Genomic DNA, 19,344 nt, shown 5'->3' with positions numbered 1-19,344 from the left:
ATTACAGGATCTGTGAGAATGTTCTGGATTTCTGGGTCTTGCATTCCCTTAGCCTGTGATAATAAGAAAAAAGAAAGCAAAATCCCAAAATTTTAACCTAACATTACAGGGTTTTCTCATAACCGAAAAACGAAAAAGTTTCCAGACAGTAACAGAATCTGACCTGTCTTTCTTTCAACTCCTCGGGAGTAAGGTCACCACGGTTTGCTTTGTTGATCTGTTGAACACATCTGCAGAATAGAGAGTTTTAGAACATGTTACATAGGCATATATTGACATAACTAGATATAGAGAATAATCCTTTTTGACTACACATATATAAAATACCTTCTAACACCATCGAGAAGTTCTTGATTGTTAGGATCGTGTTTGAGACCCTGCTGGTAAGTTTCCATTGCGTTTTCATACTCCTTCATGAAGAATTGGACTGCACCTTTTCTGCTGTATCCCTTTGAGAATGTCGGATCGAGCTCGATACATTTTTCTGCATCCTTCAATCCTTCGGGCATTGCCGTCAGTTTGGTGTAACATGCAGCCCGGTTGCTATATGCCTATGTTATGCAAAGAGGTAAACAAGTTATTAAAACAGTCAATTATGGAATTCTTTATGCGCATAACATTGAAGCACATATGACAATGAATAGGCCTTACTCTCGGGTCTTTTGGGTTCCTCTTGATCGCTTCAGTGTAATGTCTCACAGCTTCAGGATACTTTTGCTCCTTGAAAAACTCATTACCTGTATCACAAACACAGCAGAATGTCAGCTCAGCATCCTTTACCAAGTTTTCAGAGTTTCTTTCCTCACATAAACAAGATACAATTGCAAAGTAATTACCTTTCTCACGCTCTTCATCCCCAATATTAGGATCATAATACTCTTGCTGCTCCAACTCTTTCTTTGCTCTTTCAGCCTCATTCAATCTCTTCAACGTTTCTGGATTACGATGCTCAGTAAGAGCCTTCTGGTAAGTCTCAATCACTGGTTCATAGTCTTTTGAGACTTTAGCCATCTTCCCCAAAGCAGTTCCTTTCCTAGTCAAAGCTTTAGCTACCATCTTGTAATCTGACCTAAGCTCTCTACCCCTTTCAACAGCCTTATCACAATCCTTGATGCACTCATCAAACTGAATCAAACACACACAATACACAGTTAGACTCATAACCTCATGCCAAGCAAATCACTCTGGACTAATGTAAAAAAAGAGAGCATTTTATATAAATAGATATGAAAACTATACCTTTCCCATCTCCAGGTGAACAGCAGCACGATTAGTGATATAAGAGATATCTTCATCATCAATCTCCATGGCCGTGGAGTAATGCTGGATCGCAGTTTCGAAGTCTTTCTTCTTATACGCAGCATTCCCCAACTCCTTCTCCTTCTGAGCTTTAAGCTTCTTCTCCTTCTTCTCCTTCTCTTCTTTAAACTCCGGCTCAGGTTCAGGCACCGGCTCAGGTTTCCGTTTCTTCTCAACCTCAGGCTCCTTCCTAGAAGGCACAGCCATCTCTTCCTCCCCAATCTCCATATCATCTCCGGCCTGCTGCGACCTGATTTGAACATTCAACAAAACCCCAAGAGCTTGCATAACTCTCTGATCTTTCAAATAAAGATTGAGATTGCTAGGGTTTCTCTGAATCTCCTGCATCATGTTAACAAAATCAGGCTGTTTCAAAAACCCTCTCGTCGATGGATCCGCCGTCAATTTCGACCACATCTCCGGTCCCTGAAAAGCATCACCAAACGGATTCGGCGCGGAGGCGCGTGACCTAGACGCGGAAGCCTTCGCATCAGCTAGACCCGATTTCAAACCTTCGTTACTTGGATCAATCTCAAGCCCCTTCGAGTAGGCCTCCACGGCTTCATCGAACTGGTTTAGACCTAAGTGAGCAGCACCGAGACGGCTGTAACCTTTTCCCCAATCTGGTTTGAGTTCAACAGTCTTCTTCGCGTCTGAGAGAGCTTCGTCGTAGTGATGAAGCGACGCGTGAGCAGCGGAACGGTTCGAGAAGAGGACGTGGTTGGTTGGTGCTAGGTTGATGGCTTCGGTGAAGTGATTCACGGCGGAATCGAAGTCGCCGGATGAGAAAGCGGCGTTTCCTTTGGCTTTTGCTTCGTCGGCCATGGTTGAATCTGAGAGAGTCTTCTGGTTTCTTCTGGAAGATACCTTTGTTGAAGAAGGGTTAATGAATTGGGGTTTTGGTTTCAAGGTCGATGTTTGGGTAAGCGTATATATATCTTTGATCGATATGTAGTGTGTTTGGTTAGGGTTAATATTTATCCTTATCACGTTTATTTAAGACGACGTCGTATTGGTTACATTGACTCAACGCTATTTCTACGATTGTTTCGATATAGAGTGTTTGGTCAAGTTAATGTTATCCTAGTATGCATTATAATAAACCGACGTAGTATATGTTTAAACGACGTCGTTTTAGTCTACGATAAGTCAATAACTCAACGCTTCTTCTCCGGCACAATGGTTTGATAGATTTTAGTTCCGTAATATTTGGACTTGAGAACCTCACAAGTGTGGGTAAGGTTTTGTTCTTATTTCGTTATTATTGGACGACATTTGTGGTTTCCAGCAATTTCACATTACTCATTGGAAAGTTTCTATGAATATTAGTTATCTCAGTGTTTAACATGTTTGATTCTTGGGTTTTTGATATTGTGTTAAACAATGTTGCATCTAATCCCAAGATTGGCATGATGCGGTTACTTTGGTGGCAAGAAGCAATTGACACACTCTACACCAACAAAACAATAAACCATCCAGCATAGCATAACATCAGTAAACCTTGGCTAAAGCGCTCGGTTGAAGCTAGAATCCGAGATGCACAAAGAGAAGCAGACGATATCCCATAGAGCATTGAGGAGCTAGAGAAGATACACAATAGGCACAAGATCCACGCTTTTGTACAACACCCTCCAAGCAGGCAGAATAGTTCAACAAAGTGAATCACGCAGCTTCACACAAAGAAACCCTAAGACATGAATGTTAAACTCGAGTGGTTAACCCTAAGAGTTTTTGAGTTATAATACAATTTTACAAATGGAGATGTGACCGTTACAAATAAAAGAATTTATTACACTAATACAAATAATATACAGTTTCGTCTGTTATAGAGGAACAAGCTCATCATCTTGCATATTTCCTATACAAGTCATCTGCTTCACGCCATTGGGCGTTTCCTACAAAATCCTGAAATCATCATCCTAGTGTATGAAACAAAACAACATCAGGCTCGAGTCCTATGAAGACAAGGCTATAAAACAAGTCCCAAGCATCTTCCATATTACCAATCTTGCACATCCTCGAATATTAACCCTCCACAACATTATCTTCAGTTTCTAACATCCCCTCATCAAACCAAAATCTACTCCTCTCTTAAAGTCTCTCTATCTACATCCCTTTTTATAGACTAGTCACTTCACCATAAGCTTCTCTTTTAGCTCAACATACTTGGAAACCACACGCTTATACCAACAATAAGGACAATAAAAATTGCCGAATTCATCGAAATCAGGTTCGTCAGATGCACAGCTTTGATGAACAGCTATGGAACATTCCTCTCTATAACATACCAACACCCAATCGTCTTCCCCATCACACACGAAACAAGTCTTACTCTTTACCACATTCTCATCACTACCACTTACCTTAACTCGCCCTAACTCTTCTTGACTCTGAGCCTTCTTCTGCTTCTTGTCCTTCTCTTCTCCAAACTCCGTCTCAGGTTTCCGTTTCTTCTCTATCTTCCGTGACCTAGACGCATCTGCTAAACCTGATTTCAAACCTTGGTTACTTGGATCGATCTCAAGCCCCTTCGAGTACGCCTCCACGGCTTCATCGAACTGATGTAGCCCTAAGTGAGAAGCACCGATACGGCTGTAACCTTTTCCCCAATCCGGTTTCAGTTCAACAGTCTTCTTCGCGTCTGAGAGAGCTTCGTTGTAGTGATGAAGCGACGCGTGAGCAGCGGATCGGTTCGAGAAGAGAATGTGATTGGTTAGTGTTAAATTGATGGCTTCGGTGAAGTGATTCACGGCGGAATCGAAGTCACCGGAGGCGTAAGCTGCGTTTCCTTTAGCTTTTGCTTCGTCCGCCATTGTTGAATCTTTTTTTGCAGTCTTCTTGATTTCAAGGGAGATGTTTGGGTATGTGTATATATTGAGTGTTTGGTTAGGGTTAATATTATCCTAAACACGATTATCATTAAACACTGCATCATAATAAACCGGTCAGATCATAAACCGACCACGTGTATGTGTAAAACGACGTCGTATTTTTGTCTACATTGACCCAACGCTTATTTCTCCGGCACAATTGTTTCAGAGATCGGGTCAAACTCAAAAGATCGATTTTAGAATTAGATGATAGATTTGGTTCCGTAATATCTTCTGATTTGGACTGAAGAAACAGGATTACTCAAGTTTGGGTAAGGTTTTGTTCTCATTGGACGACATTTATAGTTTCCAGCGATTTCACATTACTCATTGGAAAGTTTCTGGTGAATTTTAGTGATCTCACTGGTTATTTCAGGTTTGGTTCCTGGTTTTTTGATTTTGTGCTAAGCATTGTTGAAAAATTCTTATTTTGTTTGTTAAAATACCAGTGCCAAAGCTTTGTCCACCAAGTGTTTGTGTTAATTCCTGAATGACTTTTCATATGTATGACATTGTCAGATTCGCATGAACTGATTTGTTTTTGTGGTTTATACGGTTGTAGGAGAAGATAAACAAACACACTTTAAGTAAACCTGATGAGTGGAGGAGGCTCAAGTAGTTTGCGTTCAGCATTGTCCTATTGTGTGCAGCAAGTACGAAACTATGACTATCATCATTACCTCTGTCTCCTTGAACTCCCAACTGAGATGCGTAAAGCTGCATTTGCTCTCCGAGCATTCAATGTAGAAACTGCAAGAGCCATGGATGTTGCATCTGATCCCAAGATTGGCTTGATGCGTTTACTTTGGTGGCAAGATGCAATTGACAAACTCTACACCAAAAAACCCATCAACCATCCAGCAGCACAAGCTCTGTCTTGGGCAATATCAGAGCATAACATTAGTAAACCTTGGCTAAAACGCTCAGTTGAAGCTAGAATCCGAGATGCGCAAAGAGAAGTAGACGATATACCAGAGAGCATCGAGGAGCTAGAGAAATACGCAGAAGACACGGTATCCACACTTTTGTACAACACCCTCCAAGCTGGTGGAATTAGTTCGACAACAGCGGATCACGCAGCTTCACACATTGGTAAAGCCAGTGGTCTTGTCTTGCTACTGAAATCATTACCTTACCACTGTACCAGAAACCGTCACCAAAGTTACATCCCTGCGAAACTCGCTGAGAAGCACGGGTTGCTCGTGAAACAAGGTGGACGATTAGAAATCCTTCTTGATAACGATTCAAGAGAAGGACTATGCAATGTCGTGTTTGATATTGCATCTGTTGCCAATGCCCATCTCCTGAAAGCCCGTGAACTGGCGGGAAAGGTTCCCAATGAAGCTAAACCCGTTCTGCTTCATTCTGTGCCGGTACAAGTTCTTCTGGATTCGTTGAGTAAAGTACAGTTCGATGTGTTTGATCCGAGGATTCAAAGAGGAGTCCTTGGTGTTCCTCCACTATTGTTTCAGTTTAAACTCAAGTGGTATTCATGGAGAGGAATGTTCTGAAAACTTTCTCTCTTTTTTTTTTCTCGGTTTCAAAGACATTACATTAAATTTCCTGTTTGTCTGTATTTTTCCTTGTAATAATACAAATTTACAAATGGTGATGTGATCGATCGTTACAAATAAAAGAATTTATCTCCTACTTCTTACAAATAATATACAGTTTCATGTGCTATAGTGGAATAAGCCCATCTTCTTGCATTTTTCTATACAACATATCTGCTTTATCCCATTGCCGTATCCTACAAAGGCCTGAGATCATCGTAGTGTATGACACAACATCAGGCTCAATTCCTTTGAAGGCAAGGCTACAAAACAAGTCCCAAGCATCTTCCACATTACCAATCTTGCACATCCCGTGAATGACGATATTATATGTAGTAATATCAAGTTCCATTTCACTCTTTTGCATATTCTCGAATAGCATCAATGCTTTCTCTACCTTCCAGTTACTACAAAGCCCGTATAAAAAAATACTGTAGGTCCTAATATTGGGACGAGGATCCATCCTTCTGAAAATTTCTTGAGCAACTTCTGATTTACCAGCTTGAAAACATCCCTGGATAATAGTGTTGTAAGTGACAGTGTCGCCAACTAATCCTCTTTGAGACATCTCGCGGAAGAGTTTAGTTCCTTCATCTACCCTCTCAGACTTGCAAAATCCGTTTATGAGAGTATTATAAGTCACTACATCAGGGAAACAACCCTTTGTTACCATCAAATCAAGCATTTCTTTGGCCTCATCTACCTTACCGTGCATACAAAGCCCATTGATCATCGAATTGTAAGTGAAAACATCAGGATCTATAGAACTTCTTCTCATCTCCTCATACAACTTCTCCGCCTCCAAAAAGTTCCCTTCTTTCACAAACGCATCGATCAACGCAGTGAAAGTGATTACATTAGGAACAACATCCCTCATTACCATATCACTCAACAGGCGAGAAGCATCGCTCCATCTACCAGAACTACAAAGACCGGTCACAAGAGAGTTGTACGTAACAGCATCCGCTCTAACCCCATCTTTTTCCATTCTCTCAAACAGATCCAACGCATCATTCACCAATCTAACTTTACAAAACCCATCAATGATGGTATTGTAGATAACAACATCAGGTTTACACCCCATCTCCTCCATATTACTAACCAAAGATACAGCATCAAAAACTCTATTCCCTTGACAAAACCCATTAATCAAAGAACTAACCGTGACAACATCGGGCTCGTAACCACACTTCATCATCTTCCCAACAACAGATAAAGCAATAACAAACCGAGAGCATCGACACAAAGAATTAATCACAATGTTGTAAGTATAAAGATCATGCCCGATTCCACAAACCTCCATATGTCGAAACAGAGAGATCACAAGATCGTAGTTCCTCGATTTGGCGATTCGACTCAATAGTTTACTGAATTCAACAATTGAAGGAAGAGGACGAGACTGAATCATGTTACAGAACGAATCAATAGCATCGTCTAAATTCACATTACGATCCCTAACGCTACTCGACGACCTCTTAGTAGTAAAAGTTCTTCCCCAGAAACAGCTAGTTACTACAGGGTTACCTTTCTCCAGAAGACACAGATTGAGAAATTTCTTAGCCTTCGATGCAATTAAGATCGCGATCGATCTCTGCATTTGATTTGATTCGAGCTCTTTGCAGTTCGTAAGCTCTGTCTATGGAAATGGCTAAAACCCTAGCATAAACCCTTTTTTGGGAACCATCTCCTCCATGAGGGATAGAGACGACGATGACGAAAGCGAGATATTAAAACCGGTTCAATTCCGGTTTAATACTTTTGTAATTGAACCGGGTTTAGTTTTAATTTAATTATTTCATCGTTGTCTTTGTAAACTTGTAACGGTGATATTAGCATTCGTTTGTGAAGCCCACCAGTGTACACGTGTCTCGATTAGATTTTGCATGTTCTCTGTTGTGTCGCAAGCTGACCATTAAATTTGATTTTTTTCCTTTCTAGATGAGATGTAATATTCCAAAATATTCAATCGTCGACATCATTTAAGTTTATATTTTGGATTTTTCTTATTACTATAAAAAATACTATTAGAGAAAAAAATTATCAAAATTAACGCGTTAAATTACGTGGGTTTAAGATATTTATGGCTTTAGTTCTTTGTCTAGGAGCTTATAAAATTATATTTATAACGAATAAGCTCTTTCCGACTTAAAAAGCATATAGTACAAACTTTAATTATGTGTTTTATATTTTATAATCATGTGGTCTTAAGTGTTTCTATTAGATAACTCAAACTTTGTTGACAAAACAGATATTACATTTTATTCAGTTTTTATATTATTGATTTATTATTAGTACACCATTAGCTCCATAACACCAGCCTTTGCTTTTTATAGTTGTTCTCTTTAGTATCTCAAAAAGCCTCTCTTTCTCTCTCTCTTTTCTCTCGCTCTCTGTGCCGACCATGGCTAAGTCTTGCAATTTCAGACCAGCTCTTCTACTTCTTCTATTACTTTTCCTGGTTCGAGCCGAGTCACGCGGTCGTTTCGAGCCAAAGATTCTTATGCCGACAGAGGAAGCAAAACCGGATGACCAAGACGAAGATGGTATCGGTACAAGATGGGCGGTTCTCGTCGCAGGTTCTTCTGGATATGGGAATTACAGACACCAGGTACACATACAACATATCTTCTCACATATTTTTGGTTCCTAACAAATTGATTATATTATTCATTATTCAAATCAAAATTATTCATTGATGATTTTTTTTTTTTTGTTAAAGAAATTATTTTTGGCCTTGAGAATATTCTTATGACATGCAAATATTTATTTAATTATTTTCTTTGTATTATAAGTTTTTTATGAATTGATTGGAGACTAAGATGCTATATATAGTGAATTTCGTCATTTCTCAATCTATTGTCATTTAAGAAAAAAGATTCTTAAGTTTATATATTGATTAAGCTATGTATTAAAAGTGTTTTGTTACTTTCTTGTTTTGACAACTAGTGTTTTGTTGCTTTGTATTAAAGGCTGACGTGTGTCACGCATATCAAATACTGAGAAAGGGAGGTTTAAAAGAAGAGAATATAGTAGTTATGATGTATGATGACATCGCAAACAACCCACTCAATCCTCGTCCCGGTACTATCATCAATCATCCCAACGGCTACGATGTTTATGCCGGAGTCCCTAAGGTATGTATCCCTTATTTGTTTAGCATGAATTATTAAACTTAATCCGAGCAATAACTCTGTATTTGGGTTTGGAATATCTTCTCGTAATTAATATCGATGGTCTTGATGTGACCTATGTTTTGGTCCAACTAGCGTCTTATCAGGTTTTAGAGCTTTAATTATTTTTATATTTATATTTTTGTATATTCGAGATTTTTTTCTCTAGAATCTTATTTAAATTATACTTTCTTCTTTGTCTAGGGCGCTTAATTAAGGTTGTTAATTAATTTTAAATATATTATTGGATCTATCGTGTTAGAGATGGTGACTTGGGCACTACACAACAATTATACTGATAGCGACTCTAGGGACATTTGCTATGGTAAACCAAACTTTATGTGTGGACCTTTGATTGGTATCGCTCTTTAGATTTATTATAACCACTAATTGTTTTCCGTTTTTAATAGTTTGTTCAGTTATTTACTTTTTGAAATATCTTTTTTTTTTCAGGACTATACCGGTAGTAACGTTACGGCTGCGAATTTCTATGCTGTACTTCTAGGCGACCAAAAGGCTGTTAAAGGTGGAAGCGGTAAGGTCATCGCTAGCAAGCCCAACGATCACATTTTCGTATATTATGCGGATCATGGTGGTCCCGGAGTTCTTGGTAATTTCATCAACTCTTGTTGTTTCCAGATTAGATAACATCTTTCATATAAGGCTTGTAATCGATTGCTTATAATGGTTTTATTTTTTTTATTTGTTCAATTGGTCAGGGATGCCAAACACGCCTCACATATATGCAGCTGATTTTATTGAAACGCTTAAGAAGAAGCATGCTTCTGGAACATATAAAGAGATGGTAAAATTTCGTATAACAATTTAATAATTTGTTGTGTTTTATTTGTTTTGTTATAAGTATACAGTAAATGTAATAATTGTGAATAATGTCGTGCAGGTTATATACGTAGAAGCGTGCGAAAGCGGGAGCATATTCGAAGGGATAATGCCAAAGGACTTGAACATTTACGTAACAACGGCTTCAAATGCGCAAGAGAGTAGTTACGGAACATATTGTCCCGGCATGAATCCGTCACCCCCATCTGAATATATCACTTGCTTAGGGGATTTATATAGTGTCGCTTGGATGGAAGACAGGTACACATTTATCTTACAATTATGTTCTTTTATGTGGATATGCATTGGTTTACTTTGTGTGGTCGTTCTATTTGCAGTGAGAATCACAATTTAAAGAAAGAGACCATAAAGCAACAATACCAAACGGTACTGTGTGAAATTTTATTTTACGTACGATGGTTGGTTTGGAAATGTGAAATATATTGGATCTTTTTATTCTGGTGTGCAGGTGAAGATGCGGACGTCAAACTACAATACCTATTCAGCTGGCTCTCATGTGATGGAATACGGTAACGATAGTCTTAAGTCGGAGAAGCTTTATCTATACCAAGGGTTTGATCCAGCCACTGTTAATCTCCCTCCAAACGAATTACTGGTCAAGTCACAAGTGGGAGTCGTTAACCAACGCGACGCGGACATTCTATTCCTTTGGCACATGGTAGTGAGCTAAACTGTTTTGGTTACGAAGTTATGATTTTTGGTTTTCTTATTTGACTTCAAAGATTCAGCTTACTTAAACCATATTGGCTTTGGTTTTAGTATCGAACATCGGAAGATGGTTCAAGGAAGAAGGATGACACATTGAAGGAACTAACTGAAACAACGAGGCATAGGAAGCATTTAGACGCAAGCGTCGAATTGATAGGCACGGTTCTGTTTGGTCCGGCAATGAATGTTCTCAACTCAATCAGAGAACCCGGTTTGCCTTTGGTCGACGATTGGGAATGTCTTAAATCAACGGTACTCACTCCTGTTTAATTTTGTTCATATTATTGTTAAAAGGATTGGATATAATGTTATCGAAATTTCTTAGGTACGCGTATTTGAGACGCATTGTGGATCACTCACGCAATACGGGATGAAACATATGCGAGCGTTTGCAAACGTTTGTAACAACGGTATCTCAAAAGAGCTGATGGAGGAAGCTTCCGCTGCAGCATGTGGTGGTTATAATGACGCTCGCTACATGTTGCATCCATCAATCCTAGGCTATAGCGCCTGAGAGATTTTGAGGCTTGTCTTAAAATAAGTGTTTCAAGTTATAATCTTACGATGGTTTGAAAATAATAAAAATGTTTAGCATATGTAAATACGTACCGTACGTAGCAATAAGGTCGTCTAACTTTTCTTTATATACTGTTTGCTTTTCAGTAAGGCTTTGTTATATATGTTGTTACCATTTACATGTAAAAATCTATAGTGATCAGCATCCGATTCATTACAACCTGGCATTCAAGTCTCAGTATGTTTTCTACAAAATGTTTAAATGTAATGATACGCAACATTTTTAACATTTTCTAGCGAAATGGAACTAGGAAATAGAAAACAGAAGAAGTTGAACACTAGTGTTTAGCTTTGGATAAACAGACCCATATTAGAAGAAGAATTAAGACAGTTTTTTCCCCTCCAAAAAGAAAGATTTATTCACTAACATTATCATCTTTAAGTACTAGACCTATGGTTCTAAATTCCACAATTTATCTTTCCTTTTTTTTTAATCTTATACTTACTGCCATCATTGATCCGAAGAAGATATGCAATCATTATCCTCCATTTCTAATATACATTTCACTTTGGATATATATAATTAAATCGTATATAGGTAGATGAATATTGAAAAAAAAAACTCTGAATCTGCAATTATTTGTCATCACGCCTTGAGCTGCCCAACAGTGAAATCATGAAGGTTGGTGTGCATATGTTTTTCTTTGTGCGCTAGATATGTAGTTGACTTTAATAGTCAACGAGTCAGCTTAAACAAAACTAATAATCATAGTAGAATGTGACATTTTCTTATTACGCATAATCAAACTAACAAATATTATTTCGATGGTAGGGTTCTGAACTTCTGATAAAGGTTTGAGCTGTATGTATTTTGACCCCCCCTCCCCCCCCCATAACAAAAAAAATAAAAATAAAACAGGTTTGAATTTAGATGTAATAATTTTTAACCAATTAATATCCTATGATTCTTTTTTTTTAAGCTTTAAGATACTTATTAATCTGTCATTGGGTCTACCTTTACGTGTTACTTTGAGAAAGTTGGAGATACATGAAATTATAATCCGAATTAATTGCTGAAAACGTGTTGAGTTACTATTCAATCATATGCTGTAATTTTTTCGTGTTCAGTCATTCATGGAATAATTAGAAGTTGGTGCATGTATTATGTATAATAGGATACCATTAAAGCCATGTAATAATTTTTTTTTTTGGTTAAGTGGCATAATCAACGATATTAATGAATTTTCTAATTAGCATGAATGTAAATTATATATGATGATATATAGTATAGACAAAATTAAGTGATGCTCACAGATCCATGCTTAACAAAACATAACATATAATCTAATAACGCCTCCTTTTAGGCATAGTCGAATATGGGTTGGAGTCTACTATTGTATAGTTTACACAATGAACTATATAGAGCTCATATATATGAAGCATGATGGATAATATTTTTCTTTAATGTTGTTTCGAACTTTTCAAACGTAATAATTTATGTTCTCATCGGACAAGAAACTGACAAGAGAAACAAACTTCTCCACGTGTTTTAAATTATAGGGCTTTTCTGTAATGATTAATTAGTATCAAGAGACTTCTAATTTTGAAGAACTGATCTGTCTTTTTAATTTATTTTGGAGACGAAATGAAGAACTCTGTCTTCTTTCTTATTAAATGGGTTCATGCGACGTCAAATCCGTACATCCCCCAACCCCACGACACTTACACAATTGGACCGGTGTTTTAAAAATATGATGCATAGCCGACGAAATAAGAAATTTAACATTTATATTATTGATTAGTTAGACCATAATTAGTATACGGCTCGTCGAATAATATTGTAGATATACTAGTTGGGCATTCAGTAAATATTTTATATATAGGTGAAATTACCAAACTTCTGCCACCTTTGTCATGCGTATGTATAGTATATTGGTTGTTTAGTCCATTTTATACATTTGTACTAAAATGTTGAACTCTATATATGTTTTTTAGACTCTTTTTTCTTTCTTTTTAAACATGTGTAATTGGGGATGACTTAACAAGTGTGGCCCTCTTTATGGTACAAAAGTTTCCTTTAGATATATATGGAAATTCTTCTTCTAAAATACAACCTCTAAAATGTAACAATGTGTGTGCATATAAACTATACAATATCAGTGTATCGGTGTAGTGTATATATTATACTATATAATTCATAATGGTAATGTGCGATTTCAACAGGATCTATATAAAAATATTCTCAAAATTGATTTAACATATTGTAATTATGTAAAATATAACATAAATAAAAATATTTAAGGTATAGCATATTTTTGAAAATGAATATTTTAAAAAAAATATTTTTAACAAATTTTCAAAAAAAATTTAGTAAAAACAGTAATAATATATAGAAACTAAAATTGGTGTTAATTAGGACTTAGGATAGTACTTTTGGCTTAAACCGGTATTACTTTAACTTTTAAGTGATAAAGTGATCATATCATTTATTTGTAAAACTGATAACAAAATAAAATCTTAATTATTTTGGTTCATTTATCGAATATCTTTATTAAAGTATCATGTTTCGCTCGTATTTTTCTAATGTTAGTATATTCAATTAAATATTCTTCTATGTAATACTACATTTTTTAATTATATACCGTACCAAAAAAATTTACAACATAGTAATTATAAGGGTCTTCCACTATTTGTTTTTGGTTCCAATTTTAACTATGCATATGATTATTTACCAAACAAGTGCTACTTTTATATAAAACAAAGCAAAGTCTTGTTGTTCTAAAGTTTTCCATGTTCCACTTACGGTAGGTGGCCAATAGGAAATCACCAAAACGTATTCATATATGGTTATCATTACGTACACATAAAATTGTCATGTCAAACTTTACTAAACTCGAACATTTTATCAGCATAAAGATAATATTAAGACGTACATTAATTATATATGGTCGATTGTGGCCTAGAAAAAATAATATTGTAACTGATTATTCACATACATTTGGATCAAAATATTAAAATATAAGCTCCAATTCATGTTAATATTGATTATTTACAGCCAAACAAATTTTAATCAAGATGTCGTATATAGGAATCGGCGAGAGGTAAGGTGGGACAAAAAAAATGACACTTTTTAGGATCACGCACTTTACTTTTGCTTTACTTCTATCTTTCGTTTCAACAACACGAATTAAATAAATAAATTATTAAAAACTCAATACGCATTTTCCAAATTTTTATTAATAAATTTCGCTGAAAACAAACTTTGCCCTAAAGTCCCAAACTTCAGCCGCAGGCCTGAATTTTGATGAACTTACCTAAAGTTGTACTATAATCTATATACAACTTACCTAATTTAGATCTTAAAGCATCATTCTGTTAATTAGTTGGTTTAGTTACTAAAACATTTATCCTGTAACACTGTAAGAAGAGTGTTTTTTTTTTGGATCAACGTAATTAAGAAGAGTGTTTAAGTTAAAGTTTAACTGTCAATCAATTCTCAAGAGCAGAAAAAAATATAAAAATTTCAAGAGCAGAAAATTATGTACATTTTTTTTTTGTTGGGTTCACCAAGCAGAAAATTATGTACAAGTCAACTAAAATCAGTTTCATTTGTGAACTTTGAAATGTTTCTTATAATCTAATATATTATAACTATGCAAATGACATAATATAATCTAATGACATCCAATCGTAACCAGAAAACAACATAAGAGACTAATCAACAATTTTTTTTTTAAATGTGTGTTAAAGATCAAATTCGTAAGTATTTACAAAGAGCAGCGAAGAAATAAGAAAAACAGAGTTTTATATTGGCAGCTCTTTCTGTGGCCTTGGCAAGTATACCTGAATATACAGAACTTTCTTCTCTTCTATTTATGTAGTAATTAACAACATTAACACTTGGTTAAGCGTTTTCGTTCAAAAAAAAAAACACTTGGTTAAGCAAATGTTATGTTGAAAAAACTAGCAGGGCGGGGGAATTATATATGACATTGACATGGCATTCAAACTGAAACTATATATGGTCATGGTCTCACGGAAACGGAAACCCCGATCAACATCACTAAATCGCTAACATCAAATTTATCACTAAATCGCTAAACCTTATATTGAAACCAGACAGTGTTTTTCGTGGATGCTAGTGCGTAGTTCATAGGATCGATAATGAACAACTCTTCTATTGAATTAAAAGAGTTGGGTGAAAGTAGAAACTTAAAGTCTATATATATATAAGTTCTTTTAACAGAAAAGCAATAAGTGATAAGTAATATTAATGATTTAAAATTTCATAAGTCAATTAAAATGTGTGATGTAATATTCAAAAAATATTTCACAAATAATTAAGAACGGGATAAGTAATAACGGGATGAGACGACCCCCACATGACCAAACAGTAAATTGTGAGATTAATGATCGAAGCCTACCTCACGCCGGACCATCACCCGCCACGTCATCTCACTCCCAATTGTTGGCGGGCCCTTCATTCCACTATTACTGGCTCAAATTCTACTTCTTATCATTTTTTTTAAAAACTTTTTACTCATTTAGATGAATTTTTTTTTTGTTATTCTATAATTTGGCTATAACTTCTGTTCAGAAAATTAGATACTTCCTTTGGCTTCAATAACGGTATTAATAAATGCGTAATGTCACTGCTTCCATTAGTTAGACAAATAAACCTTTTTATCACTAAAATTTGGACACTACCATATATAGTACCACTGGTTCACATAATACCATGAGAATAAATGTAGGGATTGTGGTTTTAGTAAGATTTTTAGAGGCGGATATAGTTATAGTCGAGGGAAAATTATAACTGGAGGGGTAATTAAGTCTTAGACACTCACGTTAACATTTTAGACTACGAAACTACTCTGGACCTTTGAATACGCCGAGTCTTGTAGAGAAAAATTTATATGAGTTTACTTCTGAAGTTGCCAAAGAATGAAATTATATGTAGCAGCAGTTTACATAGCACAATAATGACCTTTTTGCAAGTATATCATAGAGGGTTCGTCGTCTTCAAGATACACGCACTTTGACAATAATTAAGAAATGTCTCCACATTCATTTTCGTTGTAGTTGATGATATGAACACACAAATGCATACATATTCTTAAAGAGACTTTTGTTTTAAACTGAAAAAATGACTTTTGAAGTCTTTCGAACCTTTTCTTTGGATTCCAGACGACTTAAAATATCTCATCAGTTCAGTTCAAGTACACCGGCTACAACTCTATATATATAGTCACTGGTAAAACAAAAACTATAGCTAGTAACCACCAATCTAACCTCATATTTATTCATGATCCTTAAAAAAAAAAAAAAAAAAAAATCTCTGACGAGTTGCATTGGGAAATTACACCAATTTTTTATTTTTTATGTTTATAAAAGTAGGGATTATTGTTCAAGCGATCATAAGAAAAGAAAAGATTAAAAAAGAAAAAACTTTGGACGGTCTCCATCAAGAGCTGGTGGATGGTAAAGGAGGTTGCCTCTCTCTCTCAAAATCTTGCTTGAGCCCCCTTATTCGCCTCTCTTTCCCCGGCCCCGAAGCTTTTGCAACAAATAAAGTCTCTCTATCTCACTCCTTGGGTTATGAAAGGACATAGAGAGACTATGATTGAGAAGGACAGAAAGAGAGAGACAAAGTAGTATAGATTATTAGGACACGGTTGTCTACTTTTTCATGTGTCTTCTTCTTCTCTCTCTCTCTCTCTCTTTCTCATTCTTATTCATCATCATCACCCTCTGATCTTCTTTATTTAACCCTACTCTCTTTCTCTTTTCCCATCCTCTCTCTTACTATCTCTGACTCTTGGGATCCGATCTCTTTCCGGTGGCTATCCCCGATGATAACTGTCAAATCTTTTCCATTTGCATAACTTCTCCTTTTAGGGTTTTCTCTCTCTCTCTCTCTCTAGCTCTGAGGACTTTATAGTGTATTTCATGAAGGGTTCGATCTTTCCAAGTACAAGAGGAAGATCCAAGTAAGCGCAGTCACATACAATAACTCAAATCCTGAGCTTTTTTGAAGGGCTTTGAGTTAAATCAACCTGTTTTTGAGTTTTGTTTTTGAGGTATAGACCCTAAATTTCTCTAACGATTCTACTCCATATTTGATCCTTATCTTGTATCTCTATGTTTTTAGATATTATTTTCGTCAGATACTTACCATTTTATTTTCTTAAACTTTATTGCATTATTTTAATCATTTTCATCATTATAATGATCATGATCATCGTCCTCTTATCCTACTCAATGTTGCTGATGTTACAAGTTAAGCAAAATATAATCCTTAAGAGACTCGTGGGGGCTTGATTTTTCCCTATGATTTTGCTTTTTGATTGGTGACTTAGAGATATTTCTCATATTCTTCTTCTCGTCTTGACTTTATTTACTCTCATATTTAATCTAGCATGTATATATGGAATCTTTGCAAGATTAGTAATATATGAGATCATGGTTAATTGTAAACTAGCTAGTAATTGTTTCATATCATAAACAGGGCGGCTAATTTCAATACGTACGGAAAAATAAAGATTTAAAGGATGAATTCATTTACTCAAGTACCACCTGGCTTCAGATTTCATCCAACTGATGAAGAACTTGTAGACTACTACCTAAGGAAAAAAGTTGCATCAAAGAGGATAGAAATCGATTTCATCAAGGACGTTGATCTTTACAAGATTGAGCCATGGGATCTTCAAGGTTATCCTATCATCTCTCTTCAGTGATGATCCATGTTTTGATAGAAAGGCTGACAATTATTATTATTTTTTGTAATAATTTAGAGTTATGCAAGATAGGAAACGAAGAGCAAAGCGAATGGTACTTCTTTAGCCATAAGGACAAGAAATATCCCACGGGAACCCGAACCAATAGAGCGACGAAAGCAGGATTCTGGAAAGCCACCGGAAGAGACAAGGCTATATATATAAGACATAGTCTTATTGGTATGAGGAAAACACTAGTATTTTACAAAGGAAGAGCCCCAAATGGACAAAAATCTGATTGGATCATGCACGAATATCGCTTAGAAACAAATGAAAATGGAATCCCTCAGGTATATACGTTGATCCAAACTCAGACATCTTAACCCATAATTTACTTGCATAAGGAAGTAAGCTCCCCTAAATATATATATATATATATATATATATATATGATCTTTCTTAACTAAATTTGTTAAATATTTTGAGTCATTCACTTTTAGAGTGCATTGGAGTAGTTCACATCAAGAATCATAACATCTACATATGTCCAGTAATATCCTAAGTGTTTTGTTAAACTCCCTGTAAACATATAGAGCATACATGTTATTTTACAAATGTAACTAAAGAAGTCAAACAAATGAAAACCGATGATCCTTCTTTGGTCCAAAAGTTTACTAAACTTTATTACAATTATTGATAGCTTAAATGTTATCACAAGTTAACAATTGTTGCCATATCCAAATTCGAATCTCACTGGTCACTAAAGTTTTTACTTATATAAGGTAAAAAAAAACACATATATGAGTGATGGACAAGTGTGTGCATTTGTGATGTCGTAAATGATTTTTTTTTATGTGATATGTGTGTAGGAAGAAGGATGGGTGGTATGTAGGGTGTTCAAGAAGAAATTGGCGGCAACAGAGAGGAAAATGGGAGATTACAATTCATCGCCATCGCAATGGTACGAGGATCGGCTCTCTTTCATCGCCTCCGAGCTCGATTCCAGTTCTCCACAACAGTTTATTCCCAATCATCATTATAACCGCCACCATCATCATCACCAGCTGACATTGCCTTGTGGCCTCAATGCGTCTTCAGCTTATGCATTCAATAACAACAGCAACAACCCTAACTTGCAATGCAAGCAAGAGCTTGAGTTACATTACAATCACATGGTACAACATCAACAACAAAACCATCATCTTCGAGAATCTGTGTTCCTCCAGCTTCCTCAGCTCGAAAGCCCTAGTAGTAATTGCAACTCTCTACCTTATGGATCAGACAACAACAATAAAAAAACAAGAGATATTGGGAACTTGCAACAATCATCAAATCTCTCTCATGAGGAACAACTGCATCAAGGGAATCAAAGTTTCAGCTCTCTTTATTACGATCAAGGAGTAGAACAAGTGACTACTGATTGGAGAGTTCTCGATAAATTCGTTGCTTCACAGCTTAGCAATGAAGAGGCTGCAGCTGCTGCTTCTTCTCATCAAAACGACATCAATATCGACACGAGAAACACTGCTTATGATCAAGTGATAGCGAATGATTCTGAAAGAGTTGTTGAAATGGGAGAAGAGTATACAAATGCTCATGCTGCTTCTACTTCGTCGAGTTGTCAGATTGATCTCTGGAAATAGTGATAAAA

General features: G+C 36.0%; 6 protein-coding genes across 7 annotated transcripts in view; 3 read left to right on the top strand and 3 right to left on the bottom strand.

The window, feature by feature from the left end:
- Positions 1-2,203, bottom strand: part of LOC104754138 (hsp70-Hsp90 organizing protein 2) — a 9,244-nt gene extending 7,041 nt beyond the window's left edge. The window contains exons 1-2 of the mRNA XM_019237945.1: positions 1,240-2,203; positions 828-1,125 (exon numbers count right to left, since the gene is read on the bottom strand). Of these exons, the coding sequence (XP_019093490.1) occupies positions 828-1,125; positions 1,240-2,124 (1,183 nt within the window). The 5' untranslated portion in view covers positions 2,125-2,203. The remainder of the gene's footprint in view (positions 1-827; positions 1,126-1,239) is intronic.
- On the bottom strand, positions 3,429-4,112 carry LOC104754137 (hsp70-Hsp90 organizing protein 2-like). The gene has a single exon (XM_010476283.1). The coding sequence runs from the start codon at positions 4,110-4,112 to the stop codon at positions 3,429-3,431; it is 684 nt and encodes a 227-aa protein (XP_010474585.1).
- LOC104752928 (NADH dehydrogenase (ubiquinone) complex I, assembly factor 6-like) lies at positions 4,306-5,786 on the top strand. Of its 2 annotated transcripts, none has more exons than XM_010475192.2 (2): positions 4,306-4,441; positions 4,732-5,786. In XM_010475192.2, exon 2 carries the CDS (start codon positions 4,766-4,768, stop codon positions 5,678-5,680), a length of 915 nt encoding a protein of 304 aa, XP_010473494.1. In that variant the 5' UTR covers positions 4,306-4,441; positions 4,732-4,765; the 3' UTR covers positions 5,681-5,786. The 2 variants fall into 2 exon arrangements, with proteins under 2 accessions (XP_010473494.1, XP_010473495.1); XM_010475193.2 differs by lacking the exon at positions 4,306-4,441 and adding an exon at positions 4,448-4,545.
- On the bottom strand, positions 5,821-7,425 carry LOC104754136 (pentatricopeptide repeat-containing protein At1g62720-like). Its single transcript, XM_010476282.2, has one exon. The coding sequence runs from the start codon at positions 7,317-7,319 to the stop codon at positions 5,850-5,852; it is 1,470 nt and encodes a 489-aa protein (XP_010474584.1). The 5' UTR covers positions 7,320-7,425; the 3' UTR covers positions 5,821-5,849.
- On the top strand, positions 8,026-11,156 carry LOC104752927 (vacuolar-processing enzyme beta-isozyme). Its single transcript, XM_010475191.2, has 9 exons — positions 8,026-8,330; positions 8,692-8,856; positions 9,346-9,502; positions 9,612-9,697; positions 9,794-9,993; positions 10,071-10,119; positions 10,202-10,411; positions 10,513-10,713; positions 10,787-11,156. The coding sequence occupies exons 1-9, from the start codon at positions 8,124-8,126 to the stop codon at positions 10,973-10,975; spliced, it is 1,464 nt and encodes a 487-aa protein (XP_010473493.1). The 5' UTR covers positions 8,026-8,123; the 3' UTR covers positions 10,976-11,156.
- Positions 16,671-19,336, top strand: LOC104752926 (NAC domain-containing protein 26-like). Its single transcript, XM_010475190.2, has 4 exons — positions 16,671-17,057; positions 17,486-17,688; positions 17,772-18,043; positions 18,563-19,336. The coding sequence occupies exons 2-4, from the start codon at positions 17,529-17,531 to the stop codon at positions 19,334-19,336; spliced, it is 1,206 nt and encodes a 401-aa protein (XP_010473492.1). The 5' UTR covers positions 16,671-17,057; positions 17,486-17,528.

This window comes from Camelina sativa, chromosome 16, assembly GCF_000633955.1.
Source record: "Camelina sativa cultivar DH55 chromosome 16, Cs, whole genome shotgun sequence".
In the NCBI taxonomy this organism is placed as follows: Eukaryota; Viridiplantae; Streptophyta; class Magnoliopsida; order Brassicales; family Brassicaceae; genus Camelina; species Camelina sativa.
The sequence above is the reverse complement of the archived record's forward strand: the minus strand, read 5'-3'. Positions and strand labels throughout refer to the sequence as shown.